Source organism: Anabrus simplex, chromosome 1 (assembly GCF_040414725.1).
Source record: "Anabrus simplex isolate iqAnaSimp1 chromosome 1, ASM4041472v1, whole genome shotgun sequence".
In the NCBI taxonomy this organism is placed as follows: domain Eukaryota; kingdom Metazoa; phylum Arthropoda; class Insecta; order Orthoptera; family Tettigoniidae; genus Anabrus; species Anabrus simplex.
The window spans coordinates 1195844474-1195865603 of record NC_090265.1 but is presented as its reverse complement, the minus strand read 5'-3'; the positions used below and the strand labels follow the sequence as shown (position 1 = coordinate 1195865603).

At 36.6% G+C, this 21130-nt stretch overlaps 1 protein-coding gene across 1 annotated transcript in view; it reads right to left on the bottom strand.

Moving 5' to 3' along the window:
• nonC (serine/threonine-protein kinase Smg1) overlaps positions 1 to 21130 on the bottom strand; it is a 794437-nt gene that overhangs the window by 615601 nt on the left and 157706 nt on the right. The window contains 2 exon segments of the mRNA XM_068225601.1: positions 2554 to 2710; positions 13363 to 13514. Coding sequence (XP_068081702.1) covers positions 2554 to 2710; positions 13363 to 13514 — 309 coding nt within the window.

Genomic DNA, 21130 nt, shown 5'->3' with positions numbered 1-21130 from the left:
TGATTAGCAAATTAGATTTATAAAAGGTTGATCTCGCCCAGAGCAGATTATCAAGCTTAACTATCCTTAAACTTAGAAAGATACAACACCTCAACACAGTCACCACTTTCACTGACTTCAGAAAAGCCAGCGATTCAACAGACAGGCAGATGCTATTCCTAACACTAAGAAAATTAAGGATAGATAAAAATATTAGAGAGCTGGTTGAACACACATTCAAAGATACAACCCAAGTGTGAAATTTATAAACAATAGTTCAGGCCCCTGGCATTCAGCAAGATGAAAGACTTTCACTAATTCTCTCCACTATTAAAACAAAATCTAGAGGGCGTGGGAAAATAAATGACATGAGAAAAACATCAAGGAAGATTTGATGAGAAATGACTTGCTTTTTCTGATTATATACCAATAATTTTGGCAAACAAATTAAATTACAAGATATTTTGTTTTGTATTGAATTAGGAGGATACATTTCATTTTTTCCTTTGGAAGCAAATTAAAGGCAGAAGTAATGACAGAAACCCTGCATGAAACGGCAATTAAAACTGGTCTTCTAACTTTGTATACTGAACATACACACAACAGACCGCACATTCACTTTTTCCTCCTTAACTTACGAGCTTAAATCTGGCTATGCTCTTGCTCATCTTAACTTCTGTTGAACTATTGGAAACATTAGTGCAGCAATTGTCTCGACAAGGAAAATCTGAACTCTACATAAGTTGCACTCTTTTCTTCCGTGCGAGCAAATGTGTTTCGCTTTGTACTTTTGTTTGTGCTGTGTGCTTGTGAGTCTGAATGCTTAAATATGCAGACTGTGATATTCATCCTTATAGAAGACACGGATCCTGAGGAACATGAAACAACTGATCATTATCACCGGAATGCAGAAAAAGAAGAATCGGTGAACCGTGCTCTTCAACAAGAATAGATTACTGAAAGATGCTATGGGTTTGATGATGACAATTCTAACTGTGTGCAATTTGATGATACACAGACTTCAATTGATGAGCATCTGTCAGGGATAATTCAATGAACGAAAGTGCATATAACACAGAAACCGAGGAATCTGGTGAATCTGAACATGAAACCGACATTCCTTCCACAGTGACTGATCCAGCAACCTTATAAGGCCCTTCAGGTTGTTTACATATGTCTACTTCCATCTTATAGGTGTAGTATGTTCTGGCATATACCAAGGAATATATTTGGCACAGTATTTTTCTGGCTTATTTGCAATATATTGCCTGAAGGAACAGTGACTGTGAAAGCCCTCTTAACAAGCCTCGTTCAACATTAAACTACTGTTGCCACAATGACATACTGAACAACGTAATTATGAGACCACTACAATAAGGGTTTAAATATGATCTGCACCGAATTCTGAGACACAAAAATTCGCAAGAAAACTGTGGATAGTAATCAGGATTATACAGTAACTGAAATTAATGAAACGTCAGTGCTAAGCTTTAATATGCAGAGGACACTATTCCTGCCAATAATTCCAATAAGTCTTACATTCTATCCATATCAGTTATTGCATAACTATGGAATTCAGTAACACTTCATCTGACAAAGGCCGCTGTCGCGTGTAGTTGAATGGCTACGCTGGCCGTGGGTCCCAAGAAGTTCTTGTCTAAGGAAATATGTCACTAAATATCTACAAGACAGAATAAAGCTTTCGTTTTATTCCGATTCCTGCAGGACGGAAAGAGAACAAGCAAAATGGTCCCAACAGAGAAGGCCATGAAGATTAATTTCCAGGGGAGACATACTGCACACCAGTGTGACCAGAAGAAATTTAGATTTTGCCTTAATGCCTTACAGCTGAAAGATAGGGGTACATTGCAGCTGGAATTGCAGGACTTAAAGAATATGATGGAAACAGTTTTGAAGATATCAGGGTTTAAGATTATGATGATCATCATCATTATTATACTTTAAATGTGATTAAGGCTGTATTCAAATATTTTATATTTCTCTTACAATATTGAAAAAAAAATGCTGTTATTTTTATAACGAACTAGTTCTCATTGTACACTTCAAATTGTCCAGAATCCTGACCAATTTACACATAAAAAGACTAAACGACAAACAGGACAGTTAGCCCTTTTACACATAACTGTTTTGTTCGATAAAAAGTGTCAAAAATATTACATGGCAGTGCTATGTCTAACTTGCCTTACAAATAAGATAAAGCATCTAAGAGATAAATGCTAATAAAACCTTGGAGTACTTTTCGTAATTTGAATGCAAGTACTGCCAACAATGCATAGAAATATGACTGTTTGCTTTTCAAACTCACATGGAGACAACAGGAGACATTTAGAAGTTGTATGCCCAAATTTTTAGTCACACTGTACACAATTTTAGCTTTCAGCAAATAGTTGTTTAATGCATAATGCTGTCCAATTCATAATAAATATGCATGAAAACAACTAAAAGAGGATAAAAAATTAGTTCCCTGAAGGGAACCATAATTGCACGGATTGTGAATGTTATGTAAGTTTTCATGTGTAAATAATGTGGATTAAGAAAAGTCATGCAACATACCTTGCACAATGACTGTAAAGCAGATAAAGCAATGCATACAATAAAGCTGGACTATACATCATTAAATTCTCGTCATAGGGCTGTAACTTCACAGCTAACAACTCTAATATGCTTGGTTTTAATGCCCACATTCCAATGATCGAGTTGCTGGCATTTGCTGAGAAAAAAAAAAAAGGAAAAATTACACAAGTATAAAAAAAGAACAACAAAGGTAACTAACAAGAACAAACACACAATAGCACTGAAAGAAACTTAGACGTCATTTACACAACAAGTTATTACTAAAATTTACAATATTTTCTTTTTTCTTTCCCATCTTCATCGGACCAATACAGATGGGTTTATGTTAATGAAGGGATGGTAAAAGGCTAGGACTGGGAAGGAAGTGACCAAGATTTTAATGATGGTATAAGCATAATAATGTTATTTGCTTACCGACACGGGGCTGTCGTATTTGAGCACCTTCAAAAACCACCGGACTGAGCCAGGATCGAACCTGCCAAGTAGGGGTTAGAAGGCCAGCGCCTTTACCGTCTGAGCCACTCAGCCTGGCTAATGATGGTATAATACCAATCTTTGTCTGATGTGAAAATGACAAACTAAGGAAAACAATCCTCAGGATCGTCGATAGCAGGGATTAAAACCACCATCTCCTGAATTCAGGCTGACAGCTATTAGACTCAAGCCATGTAGCCAACTCTCTCAGTTTCCAGTAATATAAACTATAATTTACTAACACATCAACCCACTAAAAGTATAAGTCAAATTGACGAATAAGCTAATAAGAATCGATCAAGCATAACTGATCTGCATTTAGAGTTGTTGCAGAGGTGTCATACACTCTATCAATCGTTTACCTAGTCCTATCTTAAATTATATCAAAGAACATGGAAATGTATCAAACATTTCCCTTCATAAACTATTCCAATCCCTAATTCCTCTTCCTGCAAATTAATATTTGCCCCCAATTTGTTCTCCTAAGTTCAAACTTGATCTCCATATTATGTTATATTACTTTAAAAGCTCCACTCTAGCTTACACGTCTAGTAGTATCACTCCCCACCATCTCTACACTGACATACTGTTCAGAACAGCAGCTCGTCTCCGTACTCCCAAGTCTTGTTACAATTTACAAACTTCATCATATAGGTCTGTAGTGATACAGTTTAAATTAAGAACTAGTGTTAGATTTAATGACCCACCCAAGCAGTATACTTCACTTTACAAGTGAAGACTATTTAATATTAAAATATATTAAACATACTTTGGAACATGTTTCGTCTTATTTAAAGATTTCTTCAGCCGTGTCATCTCGTAACAGATTGCAATATTGTTGCTGTCTAATAATTTTTTAAATGGAAGAACACATGTCCTTTAAGGACAGTTTGAGAATACACTAAAGACAATAAATAATATTTACATAAAACTGTCCATCACTTCTAGTGAAAAAAAAAATTCTTCAATGTTAAAATTTGAATGACATTTCTTGAAAATATGACATTCAGTGATGGCTGGTAGCTTCAGTATACTGACTGAGGGAGATTTGAATTCTGGTCTCAGAATAGGAAGATGGGACCATATCCACATCAGAATACTTAAAAGCTTTAATTCTTATGAAAATTCCTTTCAAAAAATAAGCTATTTCTGGTAGAAGGAATCTAATGTTTCTGAGATAGCCTGTCGTATGGCAAAGATCCGCGCTGCATGACCACCATATTGATAGCTTAATTCTTATGAATATTCCTTTCAAAAGGCAAGGTCTTAATGGGTTTAAAATCCTCAAAAATTTTAGAAATGAGTTTCTGTCACGAATGCATGACGTAAGAACTTACTATCGAAGTTGGTGAAACTCCCTATAGCTGATTCACATCTGAGCCTTGCTCTGACTTGCTTCTCACCACGCTACTGCGTGTGTTATAATTATGTTTCCTCTAGCCCAGTGGAACTTGGCTAGCGGCAGTAGGAGGGGGAGCAGTGCTAGTAGTAGGGGAACGGGAAACAGCTCCACCTATAGGTAGAACGGGAGGGTGGGATGTTTATTTTATAGGAGGTAACTTAAAATTATTAATTTTTCATGATAAGAGCAACAGTATCTGTTCATATAACGGATTTTTGTTCTCTTGTACGTTTGCGTTAATAATCTGGTCCAAACTTATATAAATATTTTCGTGATTGCTGATCAGGTTCCCTTTGCTCACCTTTTTTTTAATGTTCAAGTCTCATTTTATGTTGGTATATTGGTGAACAGTATCTCCCATATGGACACTCATAGGAGAATATGTCTTGTGTCTATTAGCATTGATGTGTTCCAGATACCCAGTTTGAAAACTCCTACCTGTTTGGCCCATGTACGTGACAAAACATTGATCGCACTTAAGTTTATAGATTCCTGAATCTAAGTAATCCTCTTTATCGTAATTTACACTATTATGGTCATAAAATGTGTGACCAATATTGTTCTTTGTTGAAAATCAGACTTGATAGTCGTGTTTGTTAAATAATTTGAGGATTTGAAATATCCTTGGGTTTGTAAATGTAAAAGTCGTGTACTTCGAACTCTTGCGATTCTCTGGTGTTAGCCTTACGTTGTTCCTTCTTTTTATTTACTTGTAATTTAATCAATGGTATTAACACTGAACCCATTCACATTGGCTATCTTCTGAATGTACCGTAATTCTTTTTCCCTTTCCATATGAGATAAAGGTAAATTGAAGACTCTATAAACCATACTGAAATAAGCAGCCCTCTTGACTCCCAGGACGTTAAAGAAATGTCATTCAAATTTTAACATTGAAGAAATTTTTTTACAGAAGTGATGGACAATTATGAAAATATTATTTATTGTCTTTAATGTATTATCAAACCATTCTGAAAGGATATGGGTTCTTCCATTTTTAAAATCATTAGACAGCAACAATGAGTATCATAATCTGTTACGAGACGTTATGGCTGAAGAAGTCTTTAAATAAGACAAAACATGTTCGAAAGCATGTTTAATATATTTTAATATTAAATAGTTTTCACCTGTAAAGTTAAGGGTATTGATTGGGTATCCACAACCGTAATATATTACCAGGACCTACTGAATTCTATCTGAAACACCATGTGTCTAAAATTTTACTCAAGTTGATCTACAACATAGAGCATCTCATTTGTACTTTTATACCCAGACTTTTTAACGTTTTTGGTGTACTTGTATTATATATTGCTCACCTATGTCACTCAAAATATATCACTTTCATTTACAACATTTTTTTTTGCTAGGGGCTTTACGTCGCACCGACACAGATAGGTCTTATGGCGACGATGGGATAGGAAAGACCTAGGAGTTGGAAGGAAGCGGCCGTGGCCTTAATTAAGGTACAGCCCCAGCATTTGCCTGGTGTGAAAATGGGAAACCACGGAAAACCATTTTCAGGGCTGCCGATAGTGGGATTCGAACCTACTATCTCCCGGATGCAAGCTCACAGCCGCGCGCCTCTACGCGCACGGCCAACTCGCCCGGTTTACAACATTTTAAGCACCATAGCACTTCGCCTAATACAACCACACATCGTAGTGTTAATTATACATTCATAATGTTCTTACTGCTTAGTAACATGTTTCAGGATTTCGTCTAATATTTGTGTATTGATCAAATAGCTGATGATGACCCCAAGTAGGGTTGAAACCAGTCTGTAATGTAAATACATGCACTGTAAATATAACTATGTATTGAACAGGTGGAAAACTTTTCTGTTTATAATTTATATGCAAAAATTAAATATTGAATTAGTCAAGGATATTAAATACTGATAGAACCGAGCTCGATAGCTGTAGTTGTTTAAGTGCAGCCAGTATCCAGTAATCGGGAGATAGTGGGTTCGAACCCCACTGTCGTCAGCCCTGAAGATGGTTTTCCGTGGTTTCCCGTTTAATAAATCACTACTGATCTGCATTTAGAGCAGTCGCCCAGGTGGCAGATTCCCTATCTGTTGTTTTCCTAGCCTTTTCTTAAATGATCGCAAAGAAATTGGAAAATTATTGAACATTTCCCTTGGTAAGTTATTCCAATCTCTAACTCCCCTTCCTATAAACAAATATTTGCCCCAGTTTGTCCTCTTGAATTCCAACTTTATCTTCATATTGTGATCTTTCCTAATTTTAAAGACACCACTCAAACTTATTTGTCTACTAATGTCATTCCACACCACCTTTCCGCTGACAGCTCGGAATATACCACTTAGCCAAGCAACTCGTTTTCTTTCTCCCAATTCTTCCCAGCCCAAACTTTGCAACATATTTGTAACGCTACTCTTTTGTCAGAAATCACTAAGAACAAATCGAGCTGCTTTTCTTTGGATTTTTTCCAGTTCTTGAATCAAGAAATCCTGGTGAGGGTCCCATACACTGGAACCATACTCTAGTTGGGGTCTTGCCAGAGACTTATATGCCCTCTCCTTTACATCCTTACTACAATCCCTAAATACCCTCATAACCATGTGCAGAGATCTGTGCCCTTTATTAAAAATCATATTTATGTGATTATCCCAATGAAGGTCTTTTCATATATTAACACCTAGGAACTTACAATGATCCCCAAAAGGAACTTTCACCCCATCAACGCAGTAATTAAAACAGAGAGGACTTTTCCTATTTGTGAAACTTACAACCTGACTTTTAATCCTGTTTATCACCATACCATTGCCCACCGTCCATCTCAACTCTATCGAGGTCACCCTGCAGCCGCTCACAATCTTGTAACTTATTTATTACTCTGTACAGAATAACATCTGCAACAGCCTTATCTCCGATTCCACTTTACACATATCATTGATATATATAAGAAAACATAAAGGTCCAATAATACTGCCTTGAGGAATTCCCCTCTTACTATTACAGCATCAGATAAAGCTTCGCTTACTCTAATTCTCTGAGTTCTATTTTCTAGAAATATAGCCACCCATTCAGTCACACTTTTTTTGTAGTCCAATAGCATTCATTTTTGCCAGTAGTCTTCCATGATCTACCCTATCAAATGCCTTAGATAGGTCGATCGCAATACAGTCCATTTGGCCTCCTGAAACCAGGATATCTGCTATACTTGCTGGGATCCTACAAGTTGGGCTTCAGTGGAATAACCTTTCCTAAACCCAAACTGCCTTCTATCAAACCAGTTATTAATTTTGCAAACATGTCTTATATAATCAGAAAGAATGCTTTCCCAAAGCTTACATACAATGCATGTCGAACTGACTGGCCTGTAATTTTCAACTTTATGTCTATCACCCTCTCCTTTATACACAGGGGCTACTATAGCAACCCTCCAGTCATTTAGTAGAGCTACTTCAACCAAACTATAATCAAATAAGTATTTCAGATATCGTACTATATCCCAACCCATTGCCTTTAGTATATCCCCAGAAATCTCATCAATTCCAGCTGCTTTTCTAGTTTTCAACTTTTGTATCTTACTTAAATGTCATTGTTATCATAGGTAAATTTAAATACTTCTTTAGTATTACTCACCTCCCCTATCTGGACATTATCCTTGTAACCAACAATCTTCACATACTGCTGACTGAATACTTCTGCCTTTTGAAGATCCTCACATACACACTTCTCTTGTTCATTAATGATTCCTGGAAAAGTCCTTCTTCAAACCCGTTTCTGCCTTAAAGTACCTATACATACCCTTCACTAAAATTTGTATGACCACCAATTATGCTTGCCATCATGTTGTCCTTAGCTGACTTCTTTGCTAGATTCAATTTCATAGTCAGTTCCTTCACTTTCTCCTTACTTCCACAACCATTTCTAACTCTATTTCGTTCCAACCTGCACCAGGCAAATGCTGGGGCTGTACCTTAATTAAGGCCATGGCCGCTTCCTTCCCATTCCTAGGTCTTTCCTATCTCATCGTCGCCGTACGACCTATCTGCGTCGGTGCGACGTAAAGCAAAAAATATATATATATATATACTGATAGGGCAGCCTCGTGGCTGTAGATTTATTGGCATGTAAAAGAACTCCTGCGGAACAAAATTCCAGCACCTTGGCATCTCGGAAAAGTAGTTAGTGAGATGTAAAGCAAATAACATTATGAAAAAAAACAACATTATTTGTATTGTGTTCTTCTACGAGATTGTCGATTTGGACCAATTTGTGAACCAATACAGTTAAATTCGCTTATATTTTTTTCTCTAAGGATCCGTGAACAGTAATTTATGTGTATTTTGCAGTAAATATTTGAAATGAAGTATAGAGAAATTAATATGTTATTTATTGTGAGATGACCCAAGGTGAGAGGAGGGGTTTAATGATTATATAATATGAGTTGTAGACAATAAGTACTGCCCAGTAAATTCTATAGTTAACCTTGTAAAATCTTTCATCGGGACTAAAAGCCTGGCATGCTACCCAGATTCCTTTTCATAATTTAATAGTTTCATATAAGGTAATAAGCAAATCTGGAGGCTTATCCGCAAATGAAATTCGCTCTGGGAGAACAGAGAAACGCATGCCAGGCAAAACTCAAGAATTCATTAACTTTTGTAATACTACAGTGGCACCCAAAATTGTTTCACATTTTGATGATAGTTTGTTGAATTTAACTATTGGGGGGAAATAGTAAATAGTTGTTTCAATTTTTTTGAATTAATAGTTGTGTTAAGTTGCATTGAAAGAGCTAATAAATTTGAACAGGTGTATAGTTACAAGTGAAGGAGAAATATATTAGCTGTTGTGCTTTACATTCAAAGGACAACAAAGTTGTAGAAACACTGCTCTTGTTAAATAGAACAGAATATACATGTGTTAAGGAGAGCAGCATCAGTTATTGATACTACCATATTTTCTTGCATAATTAACACACTATTTTGACGAAGGAAAAAAAACCAGGCGAAAAATTTGGATGCGTAAATTATTCAAGGAATCCAAATATTTAAAAGAATTATTTACAATTTATTTACATTTAAAGGAATACATCAAATATACACACAATTGGTTCAACTTATTTGCGGTTATAGTCATTTGACGTAAAATTACAGCGTGTGTTTCTTTCTGAAAGTCAGATAGGATACATAAGGTAAGATGGAGACACAGATTTGAAGTACCGACACTGGAAATTTCTCTTCCCGTTACAAGGTGATGATACAACCTGAAGTGAAATAAATATGAACTAATAACAGTTCATGTAAGTACATAATAATGACCATAAAAAAAAGTCTTATCTTTTATAGGGTATCATCTTCCGAGTTCACTACCAGCACTGGAGGAAGAACTGCTGCTACTGTTATCACTGCTCACATTTCCCCATAAGAAATTATCTTCATTCCCATGTAACAAATTCAAGATTCCTGTTTCCTTGAAACTCTTTTCAATCACCTTCGAAGAAATCATGTCCTAAGCGCGGAATATCCACTCACAAAGTAGTCCAACACGTGGTCTACGAATGTAGTCTGTTGGCGCAAGTTCGTGCACACTTTCCGCCATCCAGCACTGATAAAGTTTTTGCACATTGTCCTTGAATGGTTTATTTATCGAAATGTCCAAGGGCTGAAGTACCGACGTCAGTCCACCAGGAAATCACTGCCAAATCTGTTTTCATGGTTTCCAAAAACTTTAGTGTCTTCCGTCAGGTGGCTACGAAGACTATCCATTACGATAAGGGCCAGACAACTAAGTAGGGACCCTGCTCGATTTCTCCAAACCGTTCGTATCCAATCTTGTACGAGTGACGTGTCCATCCACCCTTTTTCCAGGATAAAAATGTGGATCCCTCGTGGAAACGTTACTTTCACCATTGTTTTCCGCTTTAGAACAACGTAAGATGCAAGCTTTCTGCCATCAGCTGCTACAGCAAGCATTGTGCATCGTTGTTTTGCGCTTCCCGTCGTGCGTACGATAACACTCTGTCCCTTTCGTATAGATTGTTCGATTTTGTGACATGTCAAAACTTATTGGCGTCTGATCTGAGTTTCCTATTTGGGAGAGCAAATATTCCTGAACTTCACGCTTTTAAATCACAAAGCGGTGAAAATCAATTACTTTTTGGTTGAAAAATTCAGCATTCTTTGACATAAGGTTGTTCTTCGTCGAAGAGAGAGCCCATTTCTCTTCATAAAATTAATCATCCAGCCTCGGCTAGCCTTAAAATCAGAGATACTGATTCAATCTGCAGCAGCTATTTCTCTTACACTGACTGACACAGCAAATGCAACACCAAAAAGGAGTGGTTCGAAAGGGATGAAAGTTGGGGAAAAAACAGAGACGGCACGGACGAATAATTGATGTTTATTTCAAACCGATATGCAGGTTACACAATGCGCACGGCATCGACTCAGTAGGATGTAGGACCACCGCGAGCGGCGATGCACGCAGAAACACGTCGAGGTACAGAGTCAATAAGAGTGCGGATGGTGTCCTGAGGGATGGTTCTCCATTCTCTGTCAACCATTTGCCACAGTTGGTCGTCCGTACGAGGCTGGGGCAGAGTTTGCAAACGGCGTCCAATGAGATCCCACACGTGTTCGATTGGTGAGAGATCCGGAGAGTACGCTGGCCACGGAAGCATCTGTACACCTCGTAGAGCCTGTTGGGAGATGCGAGCAGTGTGTGGACGGGCATTATCCTGCTGAAACAGAACATTGGGCAGCCCCTGAAGGTACGGGAGTGCCACCGGCCGCAGCACATGCTGCACGTAGCGGTGGGCATTTAACGTGCCTTGAATACGCACTAGAGGTGACGTGGAATCATACGCAATAGCGCCCCAAACCATGATGCCGCGTTGTCTAGCGGTAGGGCGCTCCACAGTTACTGCCGGATTTGACCTTTCTCCACGCCGACGCCACACTCGTCTGCGGTGACTATCACTGACAGAACAGAAGCGTGACTCATCGGAGAACACGACGTTCCGCCATTCCCTCATCCCTCATCCAAGTCGCTCTAGCCCGGCACCATGCCAGGCGTGCACGTCTATGCTGTGGAGTCAATGGTAGTCTTCTGAGCGGACGCCGGGAGTGCAGGCCTCCTTTAACCAATCGACGGGAAATTGTTCTGGTCGATATTGGAACAGCCAGGGTGTCTTGCACATGCTGAAGAATGGAGAATGGCGGTTGACGTGGCATGCGGGGCTGCCAGCGCTTGGCGGCGGATGCGCCGATCCTCGCGTGCTGACGTCACTCGGGCTGCGCCTGGACCCCTCGCACGTGCCACATGTCCCTGCGCCAACCATCTTCGCCACAGGCGCTGCACCGTGGACACATCCCTATGGGTATCGGCTGCGATTTGACGAAGCGACCAACCTGCCCTTCTCAGCCCGATCACCATACCCCTCATAAAGTCGTCTGTCTGCTGGAAATGCCTCCGTTGACGGCGGCCTGGCATTCTTAGCTATACACGTGTCCTGTGGCACACGACAACACGTTCTACAATGACTGTCGGCTGAGAAATCACGGTACGAAGTGGGCCATTCGCCAACGCCGTGTGCCATTTATCGTTCGCTACGTGCGCAGCACAGCGGCGCATTTCACATCATGAGCATACCGCAGTGACGTCAGTCTACCCTGCAATTGGCATCAAGTTCTGACCACTCCTTCTTGGTGTTGCATCTGCTCTGTCAATCAGTGTATTTTAAAATACAGCATTTTGTGAGAAACAGCATTTCCATCATTGCATAACTAAATCACATATTTAAGTAGATCCTTCTCTATTTGTAGAAACTTGTCACTTTTTGGTCCGCGAAATGCTTTGCGATATTTGTTGGTCGCAATTTTCTGTATCCGCCAGTAGCGCACAATGCATTCGGAAACTCAATACTAGCGGCCTGCTGCCCTATTCCTATATGTTTTGGCGTAACTGATCACTGCAAGTTTATACGATTCCGTATTATTCGAATACTTGCTTCTTGTAGATTAATAAACAGTTCCGAGATCACAGAAAGCACGTAAACCGCACCCGAAACACTCATAAAATATGTTTGTACCAGACTGGAATAGAGGGTCACTAGCCACTTTTGTGCCAATTCACCCACTTAACTAGTGCAGTGGTATTTCATACCGGATGATAACAGCACGCTGCCCAGTATTTGGAATTTCGCAATAGGAAGACTGCTACTCAAGTAGTTGACATCTTTATTTCGAAACATATCCGGAGTTGCGTGATGGATGTTCGAAAAAGTGGGTGCGTCAAATACAGTAACATTTCTTTTTTCCACTTTGGACCCAAAAATATTGGGATGCGTAAATGCAAGGTCGTTAATTATTCGAGAAAATGCGGTATTTAAAATGGATACGCATGAGTAAAAATTATGGCCATTACCATTCAGTTCATTAAGGTCTAAATTTCTTCTTTCATTCCCATCAGGGAACTATAGACATACTTCCCTACATTTCAGATTGTGTCATTTCAGGTATATGAGATCTACTACCTATAAGAGGAGAGACAATTATGTGAAAGTAATGGAGTTCCTGGAAAAATTGGCAAGCAAATGGACAAAAAAAATACCAAGTCAATGGGAGTATAAAGTAAATACATCTCCAAGGAACTGTGATGTGCAGTTCCCTAGCTAGCAGCAATATGAATGCCTCCACCTCTACTCTCCAAACCAGCAGAACATGGATTCATCCTAGACAAGAATCAGGTTCTGTGTAGTTTTCTTTTGGTGTCATAGGAGACTGAACTCTCTCAAGGTGTTAGGTGATTTTCTGAAAGTTTCTAAAAGCTGGCTGAGAATATGGAATTCAAAAACAGAAGAAATATGTACAAATTGAAAATTCTGAGGCCTCTCTCTCCAAGTTAATGCTCAAAATTATAAAAAAAGGAACTTACCAAGATCAGCCAATGAACGCAGATGGAACATGACAACAATTTCTGCATCATCTAAAGTATACTTTGTATCCACGTGAGGATTTACTTGGCACAATTCTGGCATGGAAGGAACAATCATTCTGTACGCTATCTCGAGGTCCCCCAGAACATACCTAGAAAAGAGGAGGAGTTCAGGTAGTAAATAATTCGAATGTCCAGGCAAAAATCATATGCATATTTCTACACCATTACATTAAGCAATTTCTTATCTCTGCAAATTCTTAAAAATGTATCTACATCTGGAAACCATTCTATATTTTTCCTTCCGCACACTTCACAAAATCCTTAAAGTTACTAAGGTATTTATAGTTACTATAGGCAAGAAAAATTAACATATGACTGCTGAAATACTTTGCTGCTGACAATGAACATTGTTGCTAATTTAATGTGGATCCACCCGAGATTTATTTTTTTGAGAATCAAGTCGTAACTTTTAGTGTTGGATAATGTGCATATGAACATCCCGAAAAAGTTTTAATTTTATTCATTCGGCATGTAACTTCTGAGAAAAGGCCCATGCCATATATGGCACGCTGGGGGGTAGTGCTGTCTTTTGTTTCATATACAGGAATTTGGATGTTATTCTGCAATTTTTCTTATTGGTATGCTTTCATCCAATACTTTCTTTTGTACATCATCAGTATACAAGTCTTTTTTCAATATTTGCATATATTTCAAAAATAATGTTGTTCCAGAACCATTAAAAATACCTAGATGTTTGATTTTTGGTGCTAGAGATGATTTTATAAAGGTTGTAAATGCCCTGAGTTGTTAATTGTATGAGGAAATGAATTTATATTTTAAATAATAATGCTATAATCTCACAAGCTACCCAAATCACTGATTATATTGTGAGGCAATCAGTCTGTATGAGGAATTATATAGAGCGCTTCAACCTTAAAATGCAGTACAGCAGTAATGGGGTAATTCTGTCTCTTTCCTTCTCCCATGTTTTGCGGGTAGCGCTGTCCTACTCTAATGCAGCGGGTTTGCCAAATATTCGTAAATCAGAATGTTATCGGTTAAAATGGGTGAATATCATGTTATGTACAGAATTTCAAGGCGCATTTGATGCCGTTAACAAAAAAAAATGTAAAAAAATAATTTAGTGTGAAAATGATAATATAGTGGAAAGTTACACCAAATGAAAAATCTCCATTGCATAGAACTTATCATAAGATAGAGTTTGAGGGATGTTCCACCATTCAACACATTGTAAAATATATAAATTATAAGAAGACAGGTTTCAACTCCCTTGGAGTCATCATCAGTTCTTGTTGAAAATCAAATCAAGGAGAATCTGATAACAATCATCATAATAAAAAATTATGTACTTAAAGGCGATTGCATGGAAACACATCAATGGGTTCCAAGACATTACCTTGAAATGTAACGTACACATGGCAAGCAGCACTTGGAACTTAAAAAGTTCTTAGTTCTGGCTTAAACTGTCTTGTGTTCATGGAACACAACGTAGCCGGAGTTGCGTGATGGATGTTCGAAAAAGTGGATGCGTATAATACGGAAACATTTCTTTTTCTCCACTTTGGACCCAAAAATATTGGGATGCATAAATGCAAGGTCGTTAATTATTCAAGAAAATACGGTATTTAAAATGTATATGCATAAGTAAAAATTATGGCCGTTACCATTCAGTTCATTTAGGACTAAATTTCTTCTTTCATTCCCATCAGGAAACTATAGACATAGACGATAGACATAGACATACGTCAACATGGAAATGAAGATCATAACCTACGATAGAACTTATCATGTCATAACTCCTATTTTATATTAATTATTTTCCTAATTTTTTCACTGCTGGTAAAGAAACATTTCAGTCATGTTCAGGGATTTTTATGTGCAGGTACGAAAAAAAAAGTCAGTCGCTGGCCAGTGTCTTTCCTATTGAATTTGAATAGGGGGTCAAAGTGAGGCAAATGGACTTCAGATATGGAAGTTATTTTTAAAACAATCCTGAAGTTCATATCTTGCTTAGTTCTTAATTTGTGACGGGAAGAATGTCTCCTTGAATTTTGGTTTTGCGCGTGACTCGGCTGGCTGGCTGTCTGGCTGGCTAAAGTACCGGTAGTGATCTCTCAAACACGCGCTTTTAACATTTACAGAGAGTCACATGCAGTGCAGTGTTCATTTTGTCAGTAGTATGTATAATAGTGATAAAATACATATCGGTGACATACGTACAATTCTTGAAGGCAAGTGTATTTCGTTTGTGTGGTTCGTGAGTTCGTGCCCGTGTGTGGGGATCTTAGTTTGAAAAAAAGTGCAGAAGGATGTACAATGGATCATCAAATTAAAAAGAAACGTTCCGTAAGTAAACTCAGGGGAAAAGAAAGCAATATTTTAATGAGTGTCCTGGATTATTTTTAAAGACTATGAATGTGAGTAGCACAATCAGTGGAACAGCTAAAGCTACAGGTTGTTCCGAAAGAACAATCTATGCTATAAAGAAGGAACGCAAACATGGTCCTTGAAATAATAACATTAAGTTATTTATTAGACCACCTAATCAATACAAAATCGTCTTGGATGATTTACATAAATTTGTTAGCTAATAGTGGTACATGTTTCGCCTTCCCTGAAGGCATCATCAGCCATAGTCTTAACCTTAAATTAAAAATAAGCGTCTAAATAACATGTATTAATGAAATGAATTTTTAAAATCTTGAAGAGATTTGAAGTAAAATAACATTAAAAATAACAATGATGGTTTGAAAATACAATGTGATGAGATACAATAGTGGAAGTATTAACAAAATTAACATTAGAAGGCTGCTAAAATAAGTACAATGGATAAAACAACAGATTGTTATACAACAAGTAGTAAGATTGCATAAAAGTAAAGTTGATAGTCATGGCGGTTATAATTAGACGATGGCGAAAAATCTTATATAATCAAAGTAAAGAGGAGAGAATAAAAGTCAAAGTTAGTCGAGAGATCCAAAGTTCATCATGATCTTGAAGATAAAAGACGAAAGTCAGATGCATATGGTGAAGTTGTAGAACACGTTGAGGATATGAAGTAGGTGAATAGAAGTTGAAGAACAGTTTCAAATAGGATCACTATGGACCATCTCAAAATTTGAAGTGATGTTCAAATGTTGTAAATTGTGAGTTTGTAGATATTCTAGTTGAAAAAGCATATAAAAGTGGAATCTGTAAATGGAAGCAAGAAACGTAGAGTTAATTGTGTGAAAAGATATTTGAAAAATATTGAAGTAGAATCGTATGCACTTACCATTTGACGATGACAAAGATAGCTTGTAATATTATGAGTTAGAAGAATTTGCAACCGTAGACTTCTTGCTACGTGTGTTATAACTGAAGTTTTGTGCTGGAGGGGGATCTGTTTGCGTTGACGTAACTATTGGAGGGGGGCTGCTATTGGTGGGAGGGAAGGAAGAGAGTGTATTACTGCGCGTGTTGTAACGGTGTAAGGCTATTGGAGGGAGCAATGTTCCGGTGGGTGTGGCTATGGGTTTATTGGTTGTATTTGAATTAGAGGTACTAGCGGCGGGGGGAAGGGAGGGGGGTATATTAGCTGTAGGGGAGGTGGGAACTCTAATTGATGTGAGGTTGAAGATTTTTAAGAATTTGTTGGTGAGGGAAGTTGATTCTCGTAATAAAATAAGAATCTGTTCATACAAGGGGCTTTTTTTATCAATAGTGTCATTTAGATTTTTATCTTTATTAAAATGTTGGTCGAGGAAAATAAATAAGTTTTCATATTCAGTCATGAGTTTGCTTTTATCGACTCTTTTTAGGATATGGAGGTCTTGTTCTATTGTGGTGAATTTATGCCCGGTGTCCCTCATATGGTTGGCCATTGCGGAGAATTTGTTGTGTCTTTGGGCATTGTAATGCTCGGCATATCTGGTAGAGAAGCTGCGGCCAGTTTGGCCAACATAAGAAAAATTACATGTAGAGCATATCAATCTGTATATTCCTGATCCAGAGTAACTATTGTCTGTGATGTTGATAGAGTTGTGATTGAAGAATAAATTACGATTAGTGTTTTTTGTTGTGTAGGCTATTTTTATTTCGTGCTTCATTAATGAATTGGTTATCGGGTAAATGCTATGGTTAGTGAACGTGAATTTAGCGTATTTTGGTTTGACGGGTTTTAATGGGGTTAAATTGGTAGCTAGTTTCAGTTTGGTTTTATTGATGATTTTATCAATCATACTCGTGTTAAATCCATTGAATTTAGCTATTTCCTTGATGAATAGTAATTCTTTCTTTAAATTAGTAGAGGACATAGGGATCTTTAATGCTCTATATATTAAACTGTGATAAGTGGCTTTTTTATGTGAGTTGGGATGTAAAGAATCATTTTTTATGGTTGTTGGAGAAAAGGTGGGTTTTCTGTATATTTGGAAGTCGAATTTGTTCAATGCTCGTGTGATTTTGATATCTAAGAAGTTCAAAGAGTTATTGAACTCATCTTCTTTAGTGAATTTAATATTATTATCTAAGTTGTTGAGGAATGATAGTATGTTATTGCTGTTGTTGATTTGTTTATCAATGATAGCTATGGTATCATCAACATAGCGGTGCCAAAGACAGAGTCCGTTGATGTTATTAATAATCTTACTGTGTTCGAGATTATCTAAGTATATATCGGCTAGTATTCCAGACAACGGGTCTCCCATCGCTAGACCTTCTTGTTTGTAAATTTTCTTATTGAAGGTGAAATAGTTGTTGTCTAAAACGAAATTAAGTAATTTTAACCATTCATCAATTTCGATTTTACTCAATGTGCTATGTTTCAACAGATTGTTTTTTATGATGTTAATAGTATTGTTGATAGGGATATTAGTATACATGTTGGTGATGTCAAAAGAACATAAAACGTGGTTTGGTTGTAGATTGAAATTATTTAGGGAATTACAAAGTTCGATCGAGTTCTTTATGGGGTTGGAGTTGTGAAATTTGAAGTGTTTTTTTAGGAATTTGTGTAGGAATTGAGAGGTTTTATAGGTAGGACTATTGATACTATTAATTATAGGCCGAATGGGGACATCATTTTTATGAATTTTGGGCAGTGATCTGACTGTAGGTAATTTTGGGTTCATTACAGTTAATTTCTGATAATCTTGATCATTTAAAATGAAGTTAGAATTTTTAAGAAGGTTCTTTAAGTTACGCTGTATTTTGTTTGTTGGATCTTTGTTAATTAAGGTATAGGTATTGTCTGAAAAAAAGGTTTCAGTTTTATTGATGTAATCTTGTTTGTTCATTATTACTATGGTGTTGCCCTTATCTGCTTTTGTAATTATTACGTTGTTGTTATGGATTTTGGATTTCAGGTTTAGAATTTGTTTCGAGACATTGTAGTTATTATTAGATGTTATCTCATTAATCAAAGTTGGGAGTTTCTTTTTTACTTCATATCGTATGTCATTCTGTTTATCAATTGGGATTTGTTTATCGATATTAGTTTCGGTTTCAGCGATGGTAGTGATGATGTCTTCTGCCTTTTTGTGATTAGGCCAATTATGTTTGATGCCTTTATCTAATAGATTTAATTCTAATAGATTTAATGTACCACTATTAGCTAACAAATTTATGTAAATCATCCAAGACGATTTTGTATTGATTAGGTGTCTAATAAATAACTTAATGTTATTATTTCAATCTAATATCATCAATACGGACCAAAAATGATATTTATTACATGTAATGTCAATGCCAACCAGGCAATAGTAAAACCTAACAAGTACTTGAACCTAAAAATTAAAATAGGCAAGATTTCTAGAGATATCAAGTTTCTTAAAGATTGCTTGAAATTAGAGTTGGTACCTAAATTTCTCAAATCTTTACAAAGAAAAAGTCATCCCTATTCAAAATCTAATGCCACTCAAAAGAAAGTAAACAACATATGGTTGAAAAATGAAATTAAACTATTATACAAGAAGAAATCTTTACTAAATTTACAATTATATAGGACTCATTTGACCATCTCTCAGAAATTACCCCCACTTGAATGGAGCTCATTTTTAAGGTACACTGACATCAAACTATCTTACGTATTAGACAAGAAACAGAAAACCCTAAACCATAAATTACTTTGTCTTCAAGAAAACAAATGTAAAACTCCTGACCAAAATACAAACAACAAAGTGTCCCCTTCCCATTTGACTAACATTCCCACTACAATCAACCTATCTAATGCAACCTTCTCTAACCAAGAATTAAATCTATTAGATAAAGGCATCAAACATAATTGGCCTAATCACAAAAAGGCAGAAGACATCATCACTACCATCGCTGAAACCGAAACTAATATCGATAAACAAATCCCAATTGATAAACAGAATGACATACGATATGAAGTAAAAAAGAAACTCCCAACTTTGATTAATGAGATAACATCTAATAATAACTACAATGTCTCGAAACAAATTCTAAACCTGAAATCCAAAATCCATAACAACAACGTAGTAATTACAAAAGCAGATAAGGGCAACACCATAGTAATAATGAACAAACAAGATTACATCAATAAAACTGAAACCTTTTTTTCAGACAATACCTATACCTTAATTAACAAAGATCCAACAAACAAAATACAGCGTAACTTAAAGAACCTTCTTAAAAATTCTAACTTCATTTTAAATGATCAAGATTATCAGAAATTAACTGTAATGAACCCAAAATTACCTACAGTCAGATCACTGCCCAAAATTCATAAAAATGATGTCCCCATTCGGCCTATAATTAATAGTATCAATAGTCCTACCTATAAAACCTCTCAATTCCTACACAAATTCCTAAAAAAACACTTCAAATTTCACAACTCCAACCCCATAAAGAACTCGATCGAACTTTGTAATTCCCTAAATAATTTCAATCTACAACCAAACCACGTTTTATGTTCTTTTGACATCACCAACATGTATACTAATATCCCTATCAACAATACTATTAACATCATAAAAAACAATCTGTTGAAACATAGCACATTGAGTAAAATCGAAATTGATGAATGGTTAAAATTACTTAATTTCGTTTTAGACAACAACTATTTCACCTTCAATAAGAAAATTTACAAACAAGAAGGTCTAGCGATGGGAGACCCGTTGTCTGGAATACTAGCCGATATATACTTAGATAATCTCGAACACAGTAAGATTATTAATAACATCAACGGACTCTGTCTTTGGCACCGCTATGTTGATGATACCATAGCTATCATTGATAAACAAATCAACAACAGCAATAACATACTATCATTCCTCAACAACTTAGATAATAATATTAAATTCACTAAAGAAGATGAGTTCAATAACTCTTTGAACTTCTTAGATATCAAAATCACACGAGCATTGAACAAATTCGACTTCCAAATATACAGAAAACCCACCTTTTCTCCAACAACCATAAAAAATGATTCTTTACATCCCAACTCACATAAAAAAGCCACTTATCACAGTTTAATATATAGAGCATTAAAGATCCCTATGTCCTCTACTAATTTAAAGAAAGAATTACTATTCATCAAGGAAATAGCTAAATTCAATGGATTTAACACGAGTATGATTGATAAAATCATCAATAAAACCAAACTGAAACTAGCTACCAATTTAACCCCATTAAAACCCGTCAAACCAAAATACGCTAAATTCACGTTCACTAACCATAGCATTTACCCGATAACCAATTCATTAATGAAGCACGAAATAAAAATAGCCTACACAACAAAAAA